Consider the following 18,979-nt stretch of genomic DNA (forward strand, 5'->3'; position numbering starts at 1 on the left):
ATCTCCTTCATGATTGAGGAGAACATCTCTTCGATAGTAACATCGGATGATGGTGATGCGTCTTCCCTTGTAGGTGAGTTATGCCTAGAGTTCACCATTTCAAGTACCTATAAAACAAATTGCATAAGTCTAGGGACAAGTCCATTTTTGTTAGTAACACAAACAACACACACACCCGAGAATGGAGAATTTAGTGAGGAGCTCACTTCCCATATTTTGTACCCCTTTTCCCCAAAACTCACACCGAATGTCACTCGGAGGGCTTAGAAATTTTGGTGGCTAGGATACTCTCCCTCACTTGCTCTCAAACATGTTAATCCACAAGGGTAGCACAATTCACAAACAAGATATGCAACTAGGCAAGTAATTACTAATTCTAGAAGCCAAAAGATAAGTGAAAGTAAGGTGCTAGGCCAATGGGACAAAGCAACAAACACTTTGTGTGGACAATTTCACCCAACAACAATAGACTCAACAATTGATGTAATTTTGGCCTACAACTTTGTAACAATCAATTTGACATACCCAACAATATATATACCGATTTTCCCATGGATATATTTTGAAGTATCTCTTTTTTTTCTTTTTTTTTATAATTTTCTAACAATTACAAGAACAAGAACCAATGGCTCTTGATACCAAATAATGTGAATCTTAAGGATTCAAGACACATATGTTTGCCCCGGACTTGCTCTTGTAAATATTTCAACAACCCAACATACCCAACAAGAAATGAAACAATAAAAATGGTGGAAAAGGAAGAAGATGAAGGTGTTATGATTTAGATAGATGCTTGAAACCTATGGACCTTCTACAAAACAATGAAGAAAACCCAATGCAACTTTCACCAAAGCAAGAATCTAATGGCTGCACAAAACTAGCAACACAAGAACTAGAATTGCACACCTTAACATTCAATCTAAGTCCGGCAATAGATTAAAATGCAACCACAAGGGATTTTGATAAGTCTTCAAAGATGGAGAAGGATGCTCAATATTGAGACTTTGTTTGTTTACAAATGAGTTCAAAGCTGCCATGAAATAAACCCTAGCAAGAGTATTTATACTAGAGTGAAAAAGAAGCAAAATAAAACAATTCTTAGTAAAAAAGTCACATCCCGGACAAAACACCCGACCGGGTGTTTTCCACGGCTCATTTCACCCGCCCGTGTGAAGTATCTGGACAAAACTGATTTCTCGGTAAAAACGCCCGACCGGGTGTTTTTGGGTTGGCAAAACACCTGCCCGCGTGTTTCTTTCTACATTGCGGGACCTTCTTAAAATGACCATAACTTCCTCATCCGGGCTCTGATTGAGGCATGCAAGATACTCACGTGAAGCTTTTTCGACGATGAAGACAATGGTGGTCTGAGGAGTGCATTTGGATCTTATCTTCATAGTAAAATTCCAGTTTGAATCAGACCTCTGAATTCGGCTTGGCTCCTTGTCATGTCTCCACCCTCTTCTCGGATCCCAATCAACCCATGGCCCTCGACATCGTTGTATTCTATGATTGTGAATACCCGGATTCACATAAGCTGATTTGCAACTCGGCGAGTCACCGGAATTGCGAAACTCTTTCGATGACGAAAAGAATGGTGGGTTTGAAATAGGATTTTGAGATTATCTTGGCAGCCTAATTAATGTCGACATTCTTACTTCCTTCATTTTTCCATCTTACCTTGAGTGATAAATGTGTTTTTGGCTTGTTTTCACATGTTTTCTTGCACATCTCACACAAAAAAGTCAAAATACCATTATATAGAGAATACGATATAATAATGCCCTTTTAACGGCCAAATGTATACAAATACCGAACAATTCTTATCTCTAAACACATGCAAATCCAAGCTTATCCGATACATGATCCAAAAAATGGATACTCGGGCTTGAAAATCGGAGAAATGTGCACCTGATACATGTACTGATATATTTTATGACACCTCAATTACCCGCACCGAGTGTCCGATCTCGAGCAATAGGGTATTGGAAAAGTCTGATTTGACTTGTTTAAAATCTTGAAACACAACTGATAAAGAAGAAAGCTTCACGAATTCACAATCAGTTTGTAAAAGCAGCAAACAAGCTCAAGCAAAAAAGGTAAAGAAAGAGGAGTGGCACCCTCTAAAATAAGATTTCATGTGTTTGCAGAATGTGGTAATGTCTTGGTGGTGTGGAGGCAGAACTGCAATGGAGAGATAGTGAGATGAATGTGGTTAGACAAGCAACTCACTTTTGAAAATAGTCTTCAAATAAAATAAGAGATTAATTAAAGATTATGATTTTTAGTTTCATGAATATCCATTAACTCATGTTTATAAAAGATTTAGTATACCACTCAACTAACCACTCTTTTAATATCTAATTAATTTTCTTTCTTGTACATTTTCAGTATTCCCCCGTCCAAACATACCTTTTTTTGGTAATTTATTAATGATAATCCAACCACATCATTATGTTTTCATATTGTTTTTATTGAAAATATAATTCTTTTTAATAAATATTAAAACAAATTTTTATGGCAAAATTTGTTAAAAAACACAAAAATGATAAACTACAAAGTATAAACAAACCATATAGACTGGTTGACATAAATGTTGGTGGAAAGAGACAAAAGGAAAAAATAAGTGAAGTATGGTAAGTGGAGATTGAGTGCTATCTCATTAATTAGAAAGATTAAAGTTTTCTAAAATAGAAAATTTCTAATTTTAAAAATAAACCAAAACAAATTAAAATCAGTGGAGGAGATGAGGGGCTTAAACCCCTCCCAAACATTTTTTTTAATAAATTTCTACTGCAAAAAATTCAAAAAATTTAGAAACTATCTTCAGCCCCCACCAAGATAATATCTTTGAAGTCTAACTTGTTAGAGGTTTAATAGGAAGGAGGGGTTGAAAACTAAAATTGCAGAGAAAACTTCTTAAAACAATGGCCTCAGCTTAGAATTGGGAAGAGGAAGAAGATGAAATAAACAAGAGTTGATAAACTTAAATGAGGGTGTGATTGGTTCGCGGAAATCCTTTTCATGGGTTTACACATAGGAAGCTTTTCAGATGATTGGGGATAGTATTTTCCCAATATTATGTTGTTTGGTAGAAGAATAGATGTTTTGTGATAGATATCCAATTCAGCCGATAGTGATTTGCCTCCGTCGCTGATGGTTATCCCAATTCCGAGTGAAACCCGGTTATTTTCTACCGGGTCTGCCGAAAAATTTCAGAGCTATCAAATGTAGAAAAAGTCAATCCCTAATCCCTACTTAAACGGTGGCACGATTTAGCTGTACAAATATTATTTAATTGTCAATACATTTTAAAGTTAATAGTATCACACTTTTTAAACTGTTTCCTAAATTTTTATTTAAAACTTAAAAAGTAATTTATTGAAAACTGAAAAGAGTTTTATCTTGTTCAGCTCTATTCCATTTTAATTTATTCCAAACAATCAACAAAAAAAATTCGAATCTTTCTCCCAAAAATTTCAAATGAGAATTACAACCTGTCTTCTTCACAAATTTCAAACGACAATCAATCACAGTGTATTAGATAATTTAGATTTGTAAATTTTCTTGTGTGTTTCTCATTATTTTGATATTCTGGGAGAAAATAAACTTATACTCTAAAAGTTTACATTGCTAATAAATTTTGTAAGTTTTGCTTAGTTAGAAGATGGAACGTCTCCTTAAAAAATGCAAGGTGATGGTTGGATTATTTTTATGTATTAGATATCTATGGATTTGATAATTTTTATTATTGTGATTTTTTAATATATACTCCCTCCGCTCCATAAGAAATACACTTTTGGTTGGACACTAGTTTTAATGCATGATTGATAAAGTAAGAAAGATAGAAATAAAAAATTATTAAAGTATTGTTAGTGGAGAATGAGTTCCACTTCATTGGAGAGAAAAACTTTCTGAAATTAGAAAATATAAACTCTTTTGAAACGGGTTAAAAATAAAAGAGTGCATACTCTTGTAGGACAAAGAGAGTATGAAAAAATTTAGTGAAATCTCTACTAAAATTTATTTTTGCATTCGGCACTTATTACAATATTTTTAAAAGGCGAAGGTAATATATGTATTTTTAAAAAAATTGTTAATAGAGTATAGAGACCATGAACAAAATAAATATTCTCAATGCCAATGTAATCTTATTAATTAAGAAAACTAAGTACTACTATAATTCTATTCTGTTTAATAAGGCTGTAATTATTGTACACATATAATAAGAGGCGGTAAGGTAATCTCTCTAATTCATGTCCAATATAGCACGTGTGGATTGGACCACTGGCAGAATTCCCACACGCACCTGGCACACCACAGTTAATCAAAATTTAGTTGTTTAATTACTTAATCTGGAAGTTTAAACCCACACCAGAAAAAAAGATCAGATTTTTCCCCAATTCTGACCAAATTTTGATTGGTTGACAAACACACAAAATCTCAAACCTTCATATCAGGTGACGCCGCCTACGAAATTCAAACCTTCAACAGTCCAGTTTAGAAGCCCAGATCCAAATTCCCACAAAATATCTTGTCTTCCTCGACCCCACACTTGGTATCTTTACTCTATTGCAAATTTTTGTGCTCGAAAGTGCGATGAAGAACTGGAAAATGAGACGAAACCGCGTAGCTCCACCGCCTTATGCAAAAATTCCTGATTTTTTCTCTTCCCTTTTTCTTTTCTTTATTTGGATTTTGTCTGGGGATGGGCAATACCTATATATACCTCAGCCCCACCCACATTTTTGCCGATCATTTCTCCGCGTTCCGATATTTTTTCCCCTGCTTCGAAAATCTTGCCATTTGAGCCAAAACCGTAATGAACCCTGATGACCGCCCTCGCACTCTTCCAATGCCCTGTTTTCCTTCCGGTGACGAACCACCTGTTACGGTGGTGTTCCCAACTCCGCCGCCATTTCCTTTCTCGACAGAGTCTCTGTCTCTAGAACCGCCGCCATTCTCTCCTTTGATGAACTTCGAGTCGTTTGAGGCCCAATTTGAGTCCAAACCGGACTTCGGGGAGAGTCTAGTGAGTGCCCCTCAGCCGTTGGAGTCTCTGTATGAAACTCCAATTCCGCCGTTTCTGAGCAAGACGTTTGATTTGGTGGATGATCCTTCGTTGGATAAGATCATTGCTTGGGGTGCAAGAGGCGATAGCTTTGTGGTGTGGGATCCTGTTGAATTTGCCAGGATGGTCTTACCAAGATATTTCAAGCACAACAATTTCTCCAGTTTTGTGCGTCAGCTCAATACATATGTGGGTATTGATTTCATTTCTGTATCGGATGCTGTTGGTCTCTATTTGCGTTTGATATCTGTTTATGCAAAATTTTCTATGTAAATCCTGTTTCTTTCTTCTTCTTTATGTATTTTTTTTCTTTTTCTGTTTTGATGTTTCTGGAAAATTGTATATAGCCACATTCTGCAACAAGGACTTTCTGTAATGAGATGTAATTTGTCCTGAGATTTATATAATTCGGAGACAATTTGTATTCCTAATTCTTGATGTTGATATCTTGAGCTGGATGATATTCTCTCTTCATGTGCAGTGGTTGCTATGTTCTTCGGACCTTGCCCCTACATTGGAATGAGCAATGGTGGATTTTGCTCATATATTTAACTTAATTTCAGGAATATCTGTATATATATGTATGTGTATATTATTTCTGCCATTATATATTGCTAGAATGAAGATTCAAGAAGAACCTTTTTTGGTGATATAATCTGTAATGGAAAGCAAAGGCTTTTGTATAGATAATACCAAAACCTTTCACACCTTGTGTATCTGTTTTCCTTGGATGAATGTTCTATATTGAGACTGTAACAGCTGCTGTAAATGATTGAACCATGGTGTAGAATCATGTTGTGAACTAACACTACTTCACATTATGCTTTACCTCCTCCTCCAAATGAGTAGAGGAACTGGAATGCCCATCTCGTCACAGGTAGAAGATAAGCTTTTTGTGCAAGATTTACTTGGGATTGTGTACGTGACTGATTTCTTGCATGAAATTATGTGTGGATATAAACTTGTACTGATCTCATTACTTGTATCATGATGCAGATGGTGTATGGACGTTGGACCTATGCATATGTTTTGTGCATATTTAAGCTTTTCTTGTGGTTGTTGGGAATGGGTTTCGGGTGTGTAATATTTTGTTTACGTTGCGCAGGGATTTCGCAAAATTGATGCAGATAAGTGGGAGTTTGCAAATGAGGGATTCTTGAGAGGGCAGAGGCATCTGTTGAAAAATATCCGAAGGCGCAAATCGTTACATCCTCAGCATACTGGAAGCTCGTCTGGATTGTCTGATGAGGCAGGCAGAGTTGAATTGGGAGGTGAAATGGAACATCTGAGGAAAGAGAGGCATTCGATGATGCAGGAGGTGGTTGAATTGCAGCATCAGCAGCGTGGTACAGTTAAGCATATGGAAATGGTTAACGAGAAGCTCCAGACAGCAGAGAAAAGGCAGAAACAGATGGTCTCATTCTTAGGAAAGATCTTTCAGAACCCAGCTTTTCTAACTCGCTTTCAGCAGATGAGGCAACAAAAAAGCCTCACCTCCCCAAGAACGACGAGGAAATTTGTGAAACATCAAGCGCACGAATCTGGTACGTCTGATTCATCCCCCAAACGGCAGATTGTGAGCTGCCAAGATGAGCTTGGCAATCCTTTCATGCCCAAACAACTTCCCTGTCCTCCCTTGCAAGGTATGATGGGAGACGTGCCATTTGGGATTGACGATACTTCACTAAGTGAATACGCAAGGATGGATGAATTCCTCAGTGAACCAGAGTCCAGCGAAGCAGTTCTTAAAGGCAAGGGTGTTGTTGCAGGTGCCGAATATTTCATGACGTTTCCAGAGGACTTTGTGGAGGAGAAGACGCCTCCTGAATTCTCAACCGCAGAAACTCAGACTATGGCTGTTGAGGAGGGTCTTTGGAGCACGGGATTTGGAGCAAGTGCCGGTATGTCTAGTTCCACTGAGTTGTGGGGTAATGTTAGCAGTCACGACACGCCAGAAATATCAGATGTTTGGAACATAGGTTCACTGCAGAGAGCAGGAAGTTGGGGAATTGACAAGTGGTTGAACCAAGACTCTCCCTTTAGTGAGTTAGATAACGAAGGCCAACAAAATAGAGATGATTATTCTAAGAAGTTGGATCCATGAGATTTCTCTTGGATCCTTCTTCATAGTATAGTTAAATTCATTTGATGGACCATAAATAATAGTATCATCATTATTATTGACTACTACTTTTTAGCATTTGATCATTGGGCCTCAATCATTTTCCCATATTCATTGTTGTTTCATTTTTTTTGTTTCTCATGTTATGCAACAGTTATGAGCTTTTGCATAATCCTACTAACTGTTTTAAGCTGTGGGCGCATGGGCAAGCACACACGAGAGGGCACGAGAAGATGCTTCCGCAACACTCTTTACCACTGGTAAGCAAATTTTGAAGTGTTTTCATCTTCATCCATCAGTATTTGATTGCATTCTTTATTCTTCCCTATATATCGCTCGATCATATACATGCTTTGATGGATTGAATAAGTTGATCTTTGCAAAATGCACGTAGATAAGCTGTGAACAGAATCTGCAGTATTGAGGCAAGCAAACTTGGAGAGGAGAAATCCAAAGCAGAAAACAGGGGATCAATTATCCATCGACCCATGTATCTTTGTGCAGATTGTGTTTACACGATATTGAAATCATGTTTGATTGACGCATGTATTTTCGTTGGTATGTTGAAGAATGAGAAACTGATTTATTGATTATGAAGGTTTGGTCATGTAACATTTTGAATTCCATTGTATGGTGTGTTCAAATTATAAAATAGTAGTAGTACTACTATTTTATGAAGCTATTTTATGGGTGCGGACATCGGCTACTCTTGATTAATACTAACTAGGAGTTAATTAGATCATAATTAGGATTATGGTCAAAATAAGTAATAATCTATAATCAATATTTATAATTAGCTAAACAAAGATTAGTAATGAATTAAGTTCAGTTAATTAAATTCATTAAATAATTTAAAAATTAGCCGCCCTTGCACGGCAAGGCCTCTATACAGATTATAGAGTAGCAACATCAGATTCCTATGAAGTTAAATGACCAAAATTAATCGTAGATGATTCAGAAATTCATTGTTCAATTGCAAAAGATTTTAATAAATCTAGTGGATGATTTACTAGTTACACTAAGAACTATGAGAATAACTGCATTGACAAGTTTAAGGTAAATAGTCGTTTTATTTTATGTTTCAAGTGTTTACCTAAAAAATTTCTCACCACTTAGTACCATTTAATACACAGCAATATCATGATCACCACAAACTTTTTTCTTAGACATTTTATTTTAAAAATTGAAACAATAAGTACTACACAAAAATTACTTAATTGATCATATACCCACAAGTTTATTATAAATCCAAACAAAGTACAATGAAACGAAAGTTCAACAAAATTGATATGGTATTTCCACTCTCAAATCAAAATTTATTTGAGTTGTCAGTCGTTCTTTATACTTTTTCAGTTTTTAGTAAAAAAATTACAAAACAAACAAACCAATGTAGTAGTAACATATATACACATTATTATTGCATTAACATCCACGTTGTAATTTCCAGGTGATGCCCTAATTTAACATATACTATATTGAAAAGCTGGACACAAAATTGAGAATTGTATATGAATTAGGGTTTTTCTGTAGAGCAGTTTTTTTTAAACATGCTCTATAAAACAATATCGCTAAATAATTATATGCACGCTTCTGTTTCTGGCTTCAATTGGGAGTGCATAGAGCTAAGCAGTCTCTTTTGAATGTCTAGTAAAAGGAATTGCAAATTCTCAGAATACCTTAAGAATGATCACACCTTCTTCAACCTTTGCAAAAATGCCAGTTCATCAATAATTTCAACTACTAGCTTTTATGTACACAAGAACACCTGAAACAATAATAAAGAGACGAAGTTCGATCAAAGAATTTTCTGCAGCTTCAAAACCAACCCTAAACCCTAGACTACTAGTGCAGAGAAAAGATTTCAATAAGTTGATAGTTTTCAAGATAAACAACCTTGCGATCCAAGCAGCAGCCTTCATGCTAGAAACTGATCAGAAGAATCCATGCAGAAAATTTGTGAGCTTTTACTGATGTCCAAAATCTTCAAATTAGTTGTAGTTCAGCACGGCCAGCTGGTTTGATTCTTGATGGAGACTTAATTAGTGGTGCCAAAGATTCCATTATACTGGAAAATGATGGTCGTTTCCAGGGCTCGCTGCAGTTTTATTGATAAAGTCAGTATGAGCAGTATGTTCAGCTGGGAACTAGTCTACTTTTGGAGATGATAAATACATTCTCAGTCCAGCGACTCTTCCATTACAGTTACAAAACTAACCATTTATGTGGATCACTTTCTTTTCTCATGCTTTGCTCAACTTTAGGTGACATTATGGAATGTGTATGTGTATGTGTATGTGATGGTTTGTTTATGTATGTGATGTCTAACATGCATCCTAGGAAAGAGAGAAACCATTTTTCCATGCAGTTTCTCCGGTTTGCATCTGCCCAAACCATGTAACTTCTACAATTTAGCTACTAAATAAACTAGTACATTCCAAACATCAAATCAAAAAAGATAGCATACTCACTTGGCCCAGCAGGCTACAATTACGTCTGCAACTTGAGGATTCATATTCTCAGGAATTTCGAGCCTCTTTCCCTTAAAACCAACTGCTGCAACAACCTTGATGACAAAAAGAGAAGTCAAATTTTTTACTTGGGCTCAAACCGAATGTTAAGAATGATGACAGCAAGAAAAGAAACAGCAAAATTCTCGCGAGGGACTTAGTGGATGCATTATTTAGTTTTCCCCTGTAGAATGACAGCCACACATCACCTGCCGACTTGTAATTAACTTAAACATTAACATTAATAATCTTGCCACTAAAAACCTCTTCCAGTTATAACTAAAATAGAACACCCATACAATGATGTCACTGTGTAGATGTAACAGTGAGTACCACTTACAGTATGCATTATTACAAAGTATGAGTAACTAAAAACCATGCCATCGACTTTTTCCACTCCCAACAGGAGGTCAAGGTATATTTTGCAAAACTGTGAATTTGTTAGTATCTAGCAACCAGCATGGCAATGGACTTGACCACAATTATTTATGCCTTTCAAAGCAAGTTCACCAACCTGTGCAGGATTCAAGTTGCCCCATGGTTGCTGCAAGGTTGCCAGCTCCCACAGAATCACACCAAAACTGTATATATCTGATTTTTCATTTGATGGTTCATCGCGGAGGACTTCAGGTGCCATCCACTCAGGCTATCAGTAAACAAATTAATTCCTTATTAATTGATGAAAACTCTCCAAACAAGAAAAAGCTCATGGCATCAGATCATTGCAAAATTGCAGCAAACTTACAGTTCCAGCAGCTGACTTGGAAGAAAGAAATGTGTTTGCTTTGAAACGGGAAAGACCAAAATCACATACCTGATGCAGATAATTTATAGGTGAGATTCCATGCAAATAAATGAAATAACTTAAAAGGGTAAACAAGATTGTTTGACAGAGGGAAATCCTGTATGAAAGAGGACACAATGAGTTATAATGTACATGCCTACTTGCTTCAAGAATATGGCAATCTGTGACATGCATCACACATCAATCACATGGAGGCTATTACAGGGAGTTAACGTTTCAAGGTTAAGAAGAAATCTTAGCTTTTAGTCCAGAAAAATACGCAGGTTAGAATCGTTAGATACTTAGATTAATGTATAACCATGTTCAAACAATATTTTCACATACCAGGAACCATGCCCATAAAAGTCTGAAAGCTTCATATAAGTATCACTTATCATTAGAAACAGTAATGAAGTCACAAACAATAGTACATCATAGTTAGTATTGGATCATATCCATAACATGCCTATCAAGCCCCTCAGCTTTATATCGTGCAGAAGTACCCATCCTTTAGATAACCCATTTTTCATACCTTAACAGTATACTTTATATCAACTAAAAGATTAGGAGATTTCAAGTCTCTATGAACAATTGGAGGGTTGTGTTTGTGAAGATAATTCATCCCCTTTGCCTGTAGGAGAAATTAATCACTTGTCAAATCTCCAAAAGTATTAAACTGAAAAGATGGGGACGGGGCTGACATGGGACTTGATTTTAACAAAGGAGCTGCTACAATCCTAACAAAGCAAATTGAACACCTACCACATCATAGGCCATACTCAACTGACGTCTCTCATCCAACACCTCTCTTGCACCATGTTTATGCAATAGCCTATACAGGCTACCTCTGGAGAGAAAGACAAATGCATAAACAGTTAGAAAACTGAAAGTAATCAATGATAACTAAAGACTTAACATCTGGAATTCAAATGACAAACAAATACCTGGATAAATATTCTGTTACTATTGACAAGTTTGGTGGCTCTGTCACAGCTCCCATAAGGAGCACTATATTTGGATGGCGCAATCTTTTCATGATTGCCACCTGCCCCAGTGAAAAGATCAAGACAACATCATATTGCACAAAGAAGGCAGGTTGAAGCAAAGATTAGAAAGAATTGGCATGTACCTCTCGTAAAAATTCCTTGAACCTTTCTGCATGAAAATCTTGTTCCATAAGAATCTTGACGGCTACATCCTGGAAGATACAATCTCTTATAAGATAAAAACTCGTTATATAAAATACTGAATATTATTTAGGGAAAATAAGATACTCAGAAATTACACATCACAGAAGCACATGACATAGAATCAAATTTCCAATTTAACTAGTGTGACCAGCTCAAGTCACAACAGCATTAACATGCAAGGTCTCTTTAAAGATTAGAAGGATGGATATCATACCGAATCATTCCATTCAGCACGATGAACTGTACCAAAAGAACCTGTAGTTGAAAATCATTGGGCAAATAATTAAGAAGAATACAAGAATACCATGTTCTCTAGTTCCCAAAATATGACAAATTAAAAATATATTTTTGCAATCACAAGACATAAGTACCTGCCCCGATCCTCTCCTTTATAACTAGATCATCCCAGTGAATCTTCAGCTCTTCAATATCAAAGGCTAGTTCAGCACTTGATTTAGTTTGAAATAACATATTTCCTCCATTTCCTCTGGGACCTGGCACAACTTTATGCCGGACTGGAGGGGGAGGCTTTAAAGGTGTTGAGCCTTTTACTTTATCTGAGAGTTTAAAGCATGCTGAGCATTAGATGTTTGGGAAAGCAACGGTTGTAGTTTAGAACATGCATCCAAGAGTTTGTGTGTAAAGCGGCATACAAGAAACTTCCTCCTCCTTACTTGAGCTTGGAGGAGTGCCTGTACTGTCATCATTAATCTTCTCTGATTGTCTAGGGTATATGGAATCACCAGCACCTGCATCAGTAACAGGTCCAGCTATCACCACCCACCCAAAAAAGGAAACAAGGAAGAGGAAAAGAAAAGAAAAAAGTTAAAAGAAGGAACTTTTCAATACTCAAGGGCTAAAGACACTAAACCCATAGAACTGACCAATAAAATCAAATTACACTAATTAAGCAACTAAGTGCCAAATCACGTGTCATCAACACAGAATAGTAAAGAATAAATGCTGCTCTGCATGAAGCAGGATTTAATAAATATACTAATATCTACCATCTGTACCATTTTCAGAAGTTACTACCTAATAAATTCAGGCGATAGTTTTTTATATAGTTTGTAACTAATCAGATTATTTTAATGTTGAGATCCTGCCTACTGTATTAATAATATTATTGACGTCAGTATTTTTCTTTAAAAACTTGTTAGAAATATAAAGAAAAATGAATAAACAGAACACAACCAGAGGGTAAAATTAGTATTACATGTGACTATGTGATGCACGAGCAATGCTAGTATACTTGAGAAAGTTGAATAGGTAGTGATATAGGCATATAGCCAAGGGAAGGCTAGTGAGACTTGCCAAAAGATAGAGCAAACACAGGAAGGGTCAATTTTATAGAAAATCACCTGCTAATGATTCATCAAATATTTGGTTAAGCGATTGATATTCCAAGAAGTACTGTTTCGCCAGAAGCCTGAAGTCAATTGTAGGCTCCACCTTCTTGGATCGCGGATAACGCAATGGAGAAGAAATGGAGATTGTAGATGGACCATTTGACATAGAATCAGGTTCACATAAGCATCCTGGTTTCTCAATCAGATCAATAAGATATTCCCTGATTTGAAACATGATTAAGACAGTGAGCAACCACACACCTCAAATGAATTTTAGTAACAGCACCAACACAACATGCCAGTAAATTAGTCTTTATATCTTTAGGATGTTCAGACACGACACGTGAAGAGTCCATTTGTCAAATTTCCCCTCAACTGACAGAACGGCAATAACCAACAAAGTAAGAGCATACTTTGATAAGCATATAAGATAGGAAGCCCTAACTTAACCCAAAACCATGGTCAAAGGTAAAGGGTTGACTCCCTATTATATGCTATTCCACACTTTCGTGTGAAACCGATGTGGGATCGTATCAATCCATCCCTCTTTTAAACCGGACGTCCACGGACGGCACACGCCACGGGCCCACCATCCGCTTTACGGCCCTTTTTCCTTTCGGGCCCACGTTTTTTTCGGTGGCACCCCTTGGTCACACCTACGGGTAGCCCCTTTCCGTAGGACATCCGGATCCACGTTCACCGCACCAAATTGATAAGCATATAAGATAGGAAGCCCTAACTTAACCCAAAACCATGGTCAAAGGTAAAGGGTTGACTCCCTATTATATGCTATTCCACACTTTCGTGTGAAACCGATGTGGGATCGTATCAATCCATCCCTCTTTTAAACCGGACGTCCACGGACGGCACACGCCACGGGCCCACCATCCGCTTTACGGCCCTTTTTCCTTTCGGGCCCACGTTTTTTTCGGTGGCACCCCTTGGTCACACCTACGGGTAGCCCCTTTCCGTAGGACATCCGGATCCACGTTCACCGCACCAAATTGATAAGCATATAAGATAGGAAGCCCTAACTTAACCCAAAACCATGGTCAAAGGTAAAGGGTTGACTCCCTATTATATGCTATTCCACACTTTCGTGTGAAACCGATGTGGGATCGTATCATACTTAGAGGTGACATCACTATCTAGAAATTACCATTAGTATATGAACAAAACAGAGCAGCTGTACTCGAACAGTTCGCTCAACAATACGAAATTAATTCTAAAGATCTTTTATAAGCCTCTGGAATGTGAAACTTCAGTTTTGGATATAAACTTGGGAAGTTACAGCTGGACTAAATGAATGCAATGCATCAAGGAATAAGAAATACCTGTCTAGCTCAAATCGAACCAGACATGAGGAACCATCTTCTCGATTACAAAATTTACATCCTTTCGCAATCCGACAAGGTAATCCAATAACGTCGGCTAAAACCTGCCAAAATAATAATATTAATAATAGATGAGGTGCCAAGGAAAACTATTTCCAAGAGACATCTTCACTGTCAATTTTGTCTTCTCTGGATTCAGTTTTACTATTAATATTTTTTAAAGCAAAGAACTATGGACATTCTCTTAGGACATAGCCGAGATAACTACTCGGTATATAGGGTATCTAGGTCAAATACAGGTCTGTTAGAACTTAGAAAGAGTTAATTTTGAAAGGAAATAATAACAAGTAACTTCAAATTGTAGAGAGCATACTTTGAATAACAAGGATCTGTGCTTGCAGAGGCCGACAGACACACTGCCAATAGGTAGAACAACAGACCCTAAACAATCTTTCAAGTTATCACTATGCTGTTTCCATATCTGATTTAAGTCGTCTTCCCCATTAGAAGCTGCATGCCTTAGAAAAAAGAAAACATAATTACAACACAAATCAATTTGCTGGAAAGCTTCAGTAGGAACTGAAAGTGCTCACCCCATACGATTGCAAACTATCTTTGCAAGCTGGCCAACAACTTCCTTAGTTGTAATGCTACTAGATGATACAGTATGAACCTGATTTTGCAACTCTCTCAAGCTAGGATCACCATGTCTATCAACTACAATTACTTCGACAGAAGACATAGTGGCAGGATCAACGGCCTTCATTGATTCAAGAGATGGAATTCGGCCAATTTCCTGAAGATCAGAGCATACAGCCCAGACATACGGTACCATCCCGTGAATGGAGTAAAACCCATCAGGTATTTTGTCGGAGTATGATAAACAGCCATTTACCTGAAGAAAACAAATATATGAATTTGGACATCCCAATAAAGTAGAAATATGATACACAATTTATTCTACTCATCATATCATATTACATTAAAGTAAAGCCACATTAATATGTGCCGTGTGAATATTATTCAAGACCTGTGGATATCCCTGTTTCTTTATGCAGTCTTTAACCTAGATAGCCATTCTCCATATTACGTTTACAAAATTCTCAAATCAGTTGATTAAGTATCACCAACAATAATGACGACGACTATCAACTACGTCACAGAACAGTCCCAAATGATTCCGAATAAAAAAAGACGATATGGTCCTTACTAAAGATTAAATACCTGGAAGCCAGAGCAACTTCACCTTATACAGAAATCACTTATTTCAATGCTTATAGCAAGCGACATAAGTTACCAACTAAGATACGACAAAATACGGAACTGTCAGGCTTAATTTTGGTTTTATTATGTTGCAGTTTGGGTAAACATGCTGTAATTGTATTTACTAACGACGGAAACACTTTCTATCATAGATATCAGATGTCATTATAACAAGATCTTATTTGCTGGCGTCAATCGACATCCCATTTAGTTAATTGTCGTATACTGCATTAATGTAGATGCTAGTGTCTTGGTTGGACATGAAGGGGAATACATCAAACTCTTATTTTCAGTTTTCAAAGATACGGATCACAAAAGATTAGAACAGACACTAAATAGACAACTAACAACATACACTTGGGATATTATATTGCAATTCGTCTTCATAAATCTAACTACAAAAAGATTCACATCTCCAGAAGGTTAGACCAGCTATCTACGGGTATCCTTTTTCACAAATACATGTTTCTCGAAAATTGATTCCGTGATATAGAGACATGCAAGAAGCAGGTGACTACTCGAGTTGTACGTGCAAATAAACACACCGAATGTCGACAGTCCAGAATCTAAAATAAGTAAATGTTATAAACGAGGACTTGTACAAACGCAATAGCAAACCACCAGTCACTACTCGAGTTGGCGTTGCCACTAATATCCCTCATAAAGAAGTGTAATAAGTTACTCAATAATGTTTTCGAACTATAGGAACTAGTTCTTGGTTGATTCCAACAATTGTCACTTCCCAATTTATCTTTCACTGTCTAAATGGGCTTTCAAACTACAGGAGCATGATCTTTTAACCCTATGGCTACTAATATCGTTGACATTACCCAGAATCGATGAGAAATGGCCTCAGCTGAAGAAGAAGGGCGGCAAGCAGATTCATCCGGCGCCGGATCCAACAAATTAGGGTCATCAGCACAGGTAGCTTCTGAGGAGAGTCGGAGAGCCAAGGCCAGCTGCAATTGGTAGCTCTCCTCCGTCTGCAGCGCCCAGCTCTTACGCGACGACGAGCTCCCGGCACCCCTAGCCGACGCTTCTTCCGCCTTAGCCCTGAGGTCTCTGCCGCCGTCGCTGAAATGATTAAAAACCCCATCCGGATTGGAGAGAGAGGGCGGGTAATAGTCCCCCGATACAGAGCTCTCACCGAAGCTGCTCCCACTCGATTGCCTCTGCAACCCGAAAGAGCCGGCAAACGACGTCGGTCCGATCCGGCTCTGCTGCTGCGAAACCTTCAGCTGATCGATCGCGTCCCGGTCGTAGGCGGTGGCTCCTCCGAGCTTGTTCTTGTCTCCGGAGTGCGATTCGTAATAGTAGGGCTGCGGCGGCGCGGCGGCGGCGGCGGCGGAGTATTTGGGGCGGTAGGGCGGGTCGTCGGGAATTTGGCTCAGCAAAGTGTAATTGGATCGTCGGCCGGGCAATTCCATTGGAATTGAGGCAGTAAATGCATGAGATCGGAATTCATTGAATTTGAAGCACAGCCATGGTTTTAATTTGTATGGTTGTTGGCTATCTGGTGAAGATTTTGTTTGTTTCTCTCTTTGTCTCCTACTTTCCGCTTGCGATTGTCGGAAAGTGGGATGTTTCAGTTAAATGGCGTAGTCCTATTATTCTTCCCGGTCAATTTTCAACCTTCACATAGAATCCTAGGTTATGGAGTATAATTCATCATTACATGTTTGGAGGTTGGCCACATACAAGGCTAATTAATGGATTTATTAACCCATCTTTGTACCTAATCCTCCTCAATTTTACTTCACATTGTAATCTGCGTAGTGCTCAAGTGCTCGTCCTTGTTGAGCACAACCTGCTCGTGGATGTTTTTTCGTACGACTACATTCAGCGCTGCAACATAACACGCCGATTTTTCTGTTTTTGTAGTTTGGACTTTGTGTGCAACGTAAAATTATTAACACAATTCATTCCACAATTTTAATGAATTCTTTCCAAATTTCAGTGTAACTCATAGAAGGATTTGTTTCGTGATGCCAAATTTTTTATAATAAAAAAGTCTTAAACCACCAAGGTGGTGAGTAAAAGTCCACAAGACAACAACTCCAAGACAAGATCTAAAAAACAGCAAAACCAACTAAAAACAACAGCTAGCCACTAACACATACACACACAAAAAACAGAGAAAGAAACTACAAGCAAAACATTGAAAACCCATGAAAAAAGGAGCAACACATCACTACGGAAGAAACCAAAACAGATCAAGCAACCAAGTACCTTACCCTCCGGTCCAACTTCTGAGTTTGCTCAAGTTGTCGAAGAAGGACTCCGTTGGGGTAGTAAAACTCGGACACCAACTTTTAATCTACGATCATAAGCACCAAATAAGTCTTTAGCAGTGCAACTAGTTACTCTATAGATTGTATATACAAATAGGTCTCATATTATTTCCTAATTATAGAATTTGAAATACCTTAACTTTTGTTTAATTTATACAATACATTCAAATAGTAATTAATAGTGCCACAAAGGTTTTAGGAAAATTAAACTTCATTTAGTACGTGTAACTAAGAAAGAAGAAAGTAAAAAAAGGAGAGAGGAGAAAGAAGATAGTACTATGAGATAGGAGATGGAAGTACCAAGAAGAAGAAAGGAAAATTTTTTAAAAATAAAGGAGAGAGATGCCATGTAAAAGAAATGTCTAAAATGCAAAATTAATTCTAATAATATTACAACAAATCTTAGAGACGTATGATGATATTTTTAAAGAATGAGGGCCGCAAAAGATACTGACGATTTAAGAGACTTGATTATGGATGACTTTAATTGAAGTAGAAAAGGCAATAATCATATTTTCAGATGACTTCAGTCCCAAACACCACTGAATAGGTTTTTGACAACCCAGTGGTGCGTTGACTTAGTTTGGAAAGCGTGAATTTTACCAGATTTTTGTCTTTTAAAGTTCGAACTCTTTCCAACTATAAATAATGCCTTATGGCTCAGTTTTGAGACATCATTGATCCTCATTTTTTGTACTATACATGTTTTACACCTCACACCCCAATTCTAAAAAGCTATGAGATTGATAAAGCAAAGCAAGACATGAATTTTTCTTGTTTACTTTATGTTGAACATGATTTCTCTTGTAATTGTTTTAATTTATTTGTCTATGAGTAGTTAAACATTTAAAATTTTAGTGTTTGGGAGTAATTGCCTCTAATATTCTTTTGTTAATTTTATCTAATATCTAGACCATGTTTTATTTTTATAATTCCTGTTCCCAACACTTTTGGTTATTTAACCAATAACGGTATGATCTGTTATGTTGGTACGAGATTCGAGAGATAGAGTAATAATGCATGACCATGAATTATTAACACCTTAATGCAATAGAACCGAGAGGTTTG

At 37.2% G+C, this 18,979-nt stretch overlaps 2 protein-coding genes across 7 annotated transcripts; one reads left to right on the forward strand and one right to left on the reverse strand.

The window, feature by feature from the left end:
* Positions 1 to 4,450: 4,450 nt before the first annotated feature.
* LOC121762609 (heat stress transcription factor A-3-like) lies at positions 4,451 to 7,807 on the forward strand. 3 transcript variants are annotated; one of them, XM_042158559.1, is made up of 4 exons: positions 4,452 to 5,260; positions 6,177 to 6,972; positions 7,348 to 7,453; positions 7,588 to 7,807. In XM_042158559.1, coding segments are annotated over exons 1-4 (1,341 nt in total). In that variant the 5' UTR covers positions 4,452 to 4,822; the 3' UTR covers positions 7,589 to 7,807. The 3 variants fall into 3 exon arrangements, 2 of the variants coding, with proteins under 2 accessions (XP_042014492.1, XP_042014493.1); XM_042158558.1 differs by having other exon boundaries at positions 4,451 to 5,260; positions 7,348 to 7,807; XR_006042257.1 differs by having other exon boundaries at positions 4,453 to 5,260; positions 6,177 to 7,453.
* A 660-nt stretch (positions 7,808 to 8,467) lies between these two features.
* LOC121762594 (serine/threonine-protein kinase CTR1-like) lies at positions 8,468 to 17,312 on the reverse strand. Of its 4 annotated transcripts, none has more exons than XM_042158530.1 (17): positions 16,451 to 17,312; positions 14,951 to 15,252; positions 14,731 to 14,875; positions 14,358 to 14,461; positions 13,036 to 13,244; positions 12,349 to 12,444; positions 12,046 to 12,231; positions 11,889 to 11,929; positions 11,614 to 11,682; positions 11,429 to 11,529; positions 11,247 to 11,331; positions 11,017 to 11,115; positions 10,446 to 10,514; positions 10,215 to 10,346; positions 9,662 to 9,756; positions 9,087 to 9,288; positions 8,468 to 8,958 (listed from the first exon to the last, which is right to left on the reverse strand). In XM_042158530.1, exons 1-16 carry the CDS (start codon positions 17,045 to 17,047, stop codon positions 9,177 to 9,179), a joined length of 2,442 nt encoding a protein of 813 aa, XP_042014464.1. In that variant the 5' UTR covers positions 17,048 to 17,312; the 3' UTR covers positions 8,468 to 8,958; positions 9,087 to 9,176. The 4 variants fall into 4 exon arrangements, with proteins under 4 accessions (XP_042014464.1, XP_042014462.1, XP_042014465.1 ...); XM_042158528.1 differs by having other exon boundaries at positions 12,328 to 12,444; XM_042158531.1 differs by having other exon boundaries at positions 12,349 to 12,423; positions 16,451 to 17,310.
* Positions 17,313 to 18,979: the final 1,667 nt, after the last annotated feature.

This window comes from Salvia splendens, chromosome 13, assembly GCF_004379255.2.
Source record: "Salvia splendens isolate huo1 chromosome 13, SspV2, whole genome shotgun sequence".
Taxonomy (NCBI): domain Eukaryota; kingdom Viridiplantae; phylum Streptophyta; class Magnoliopsida; order Lamiales; family Lamiaceae; genus Salvia; species Salvia splendens.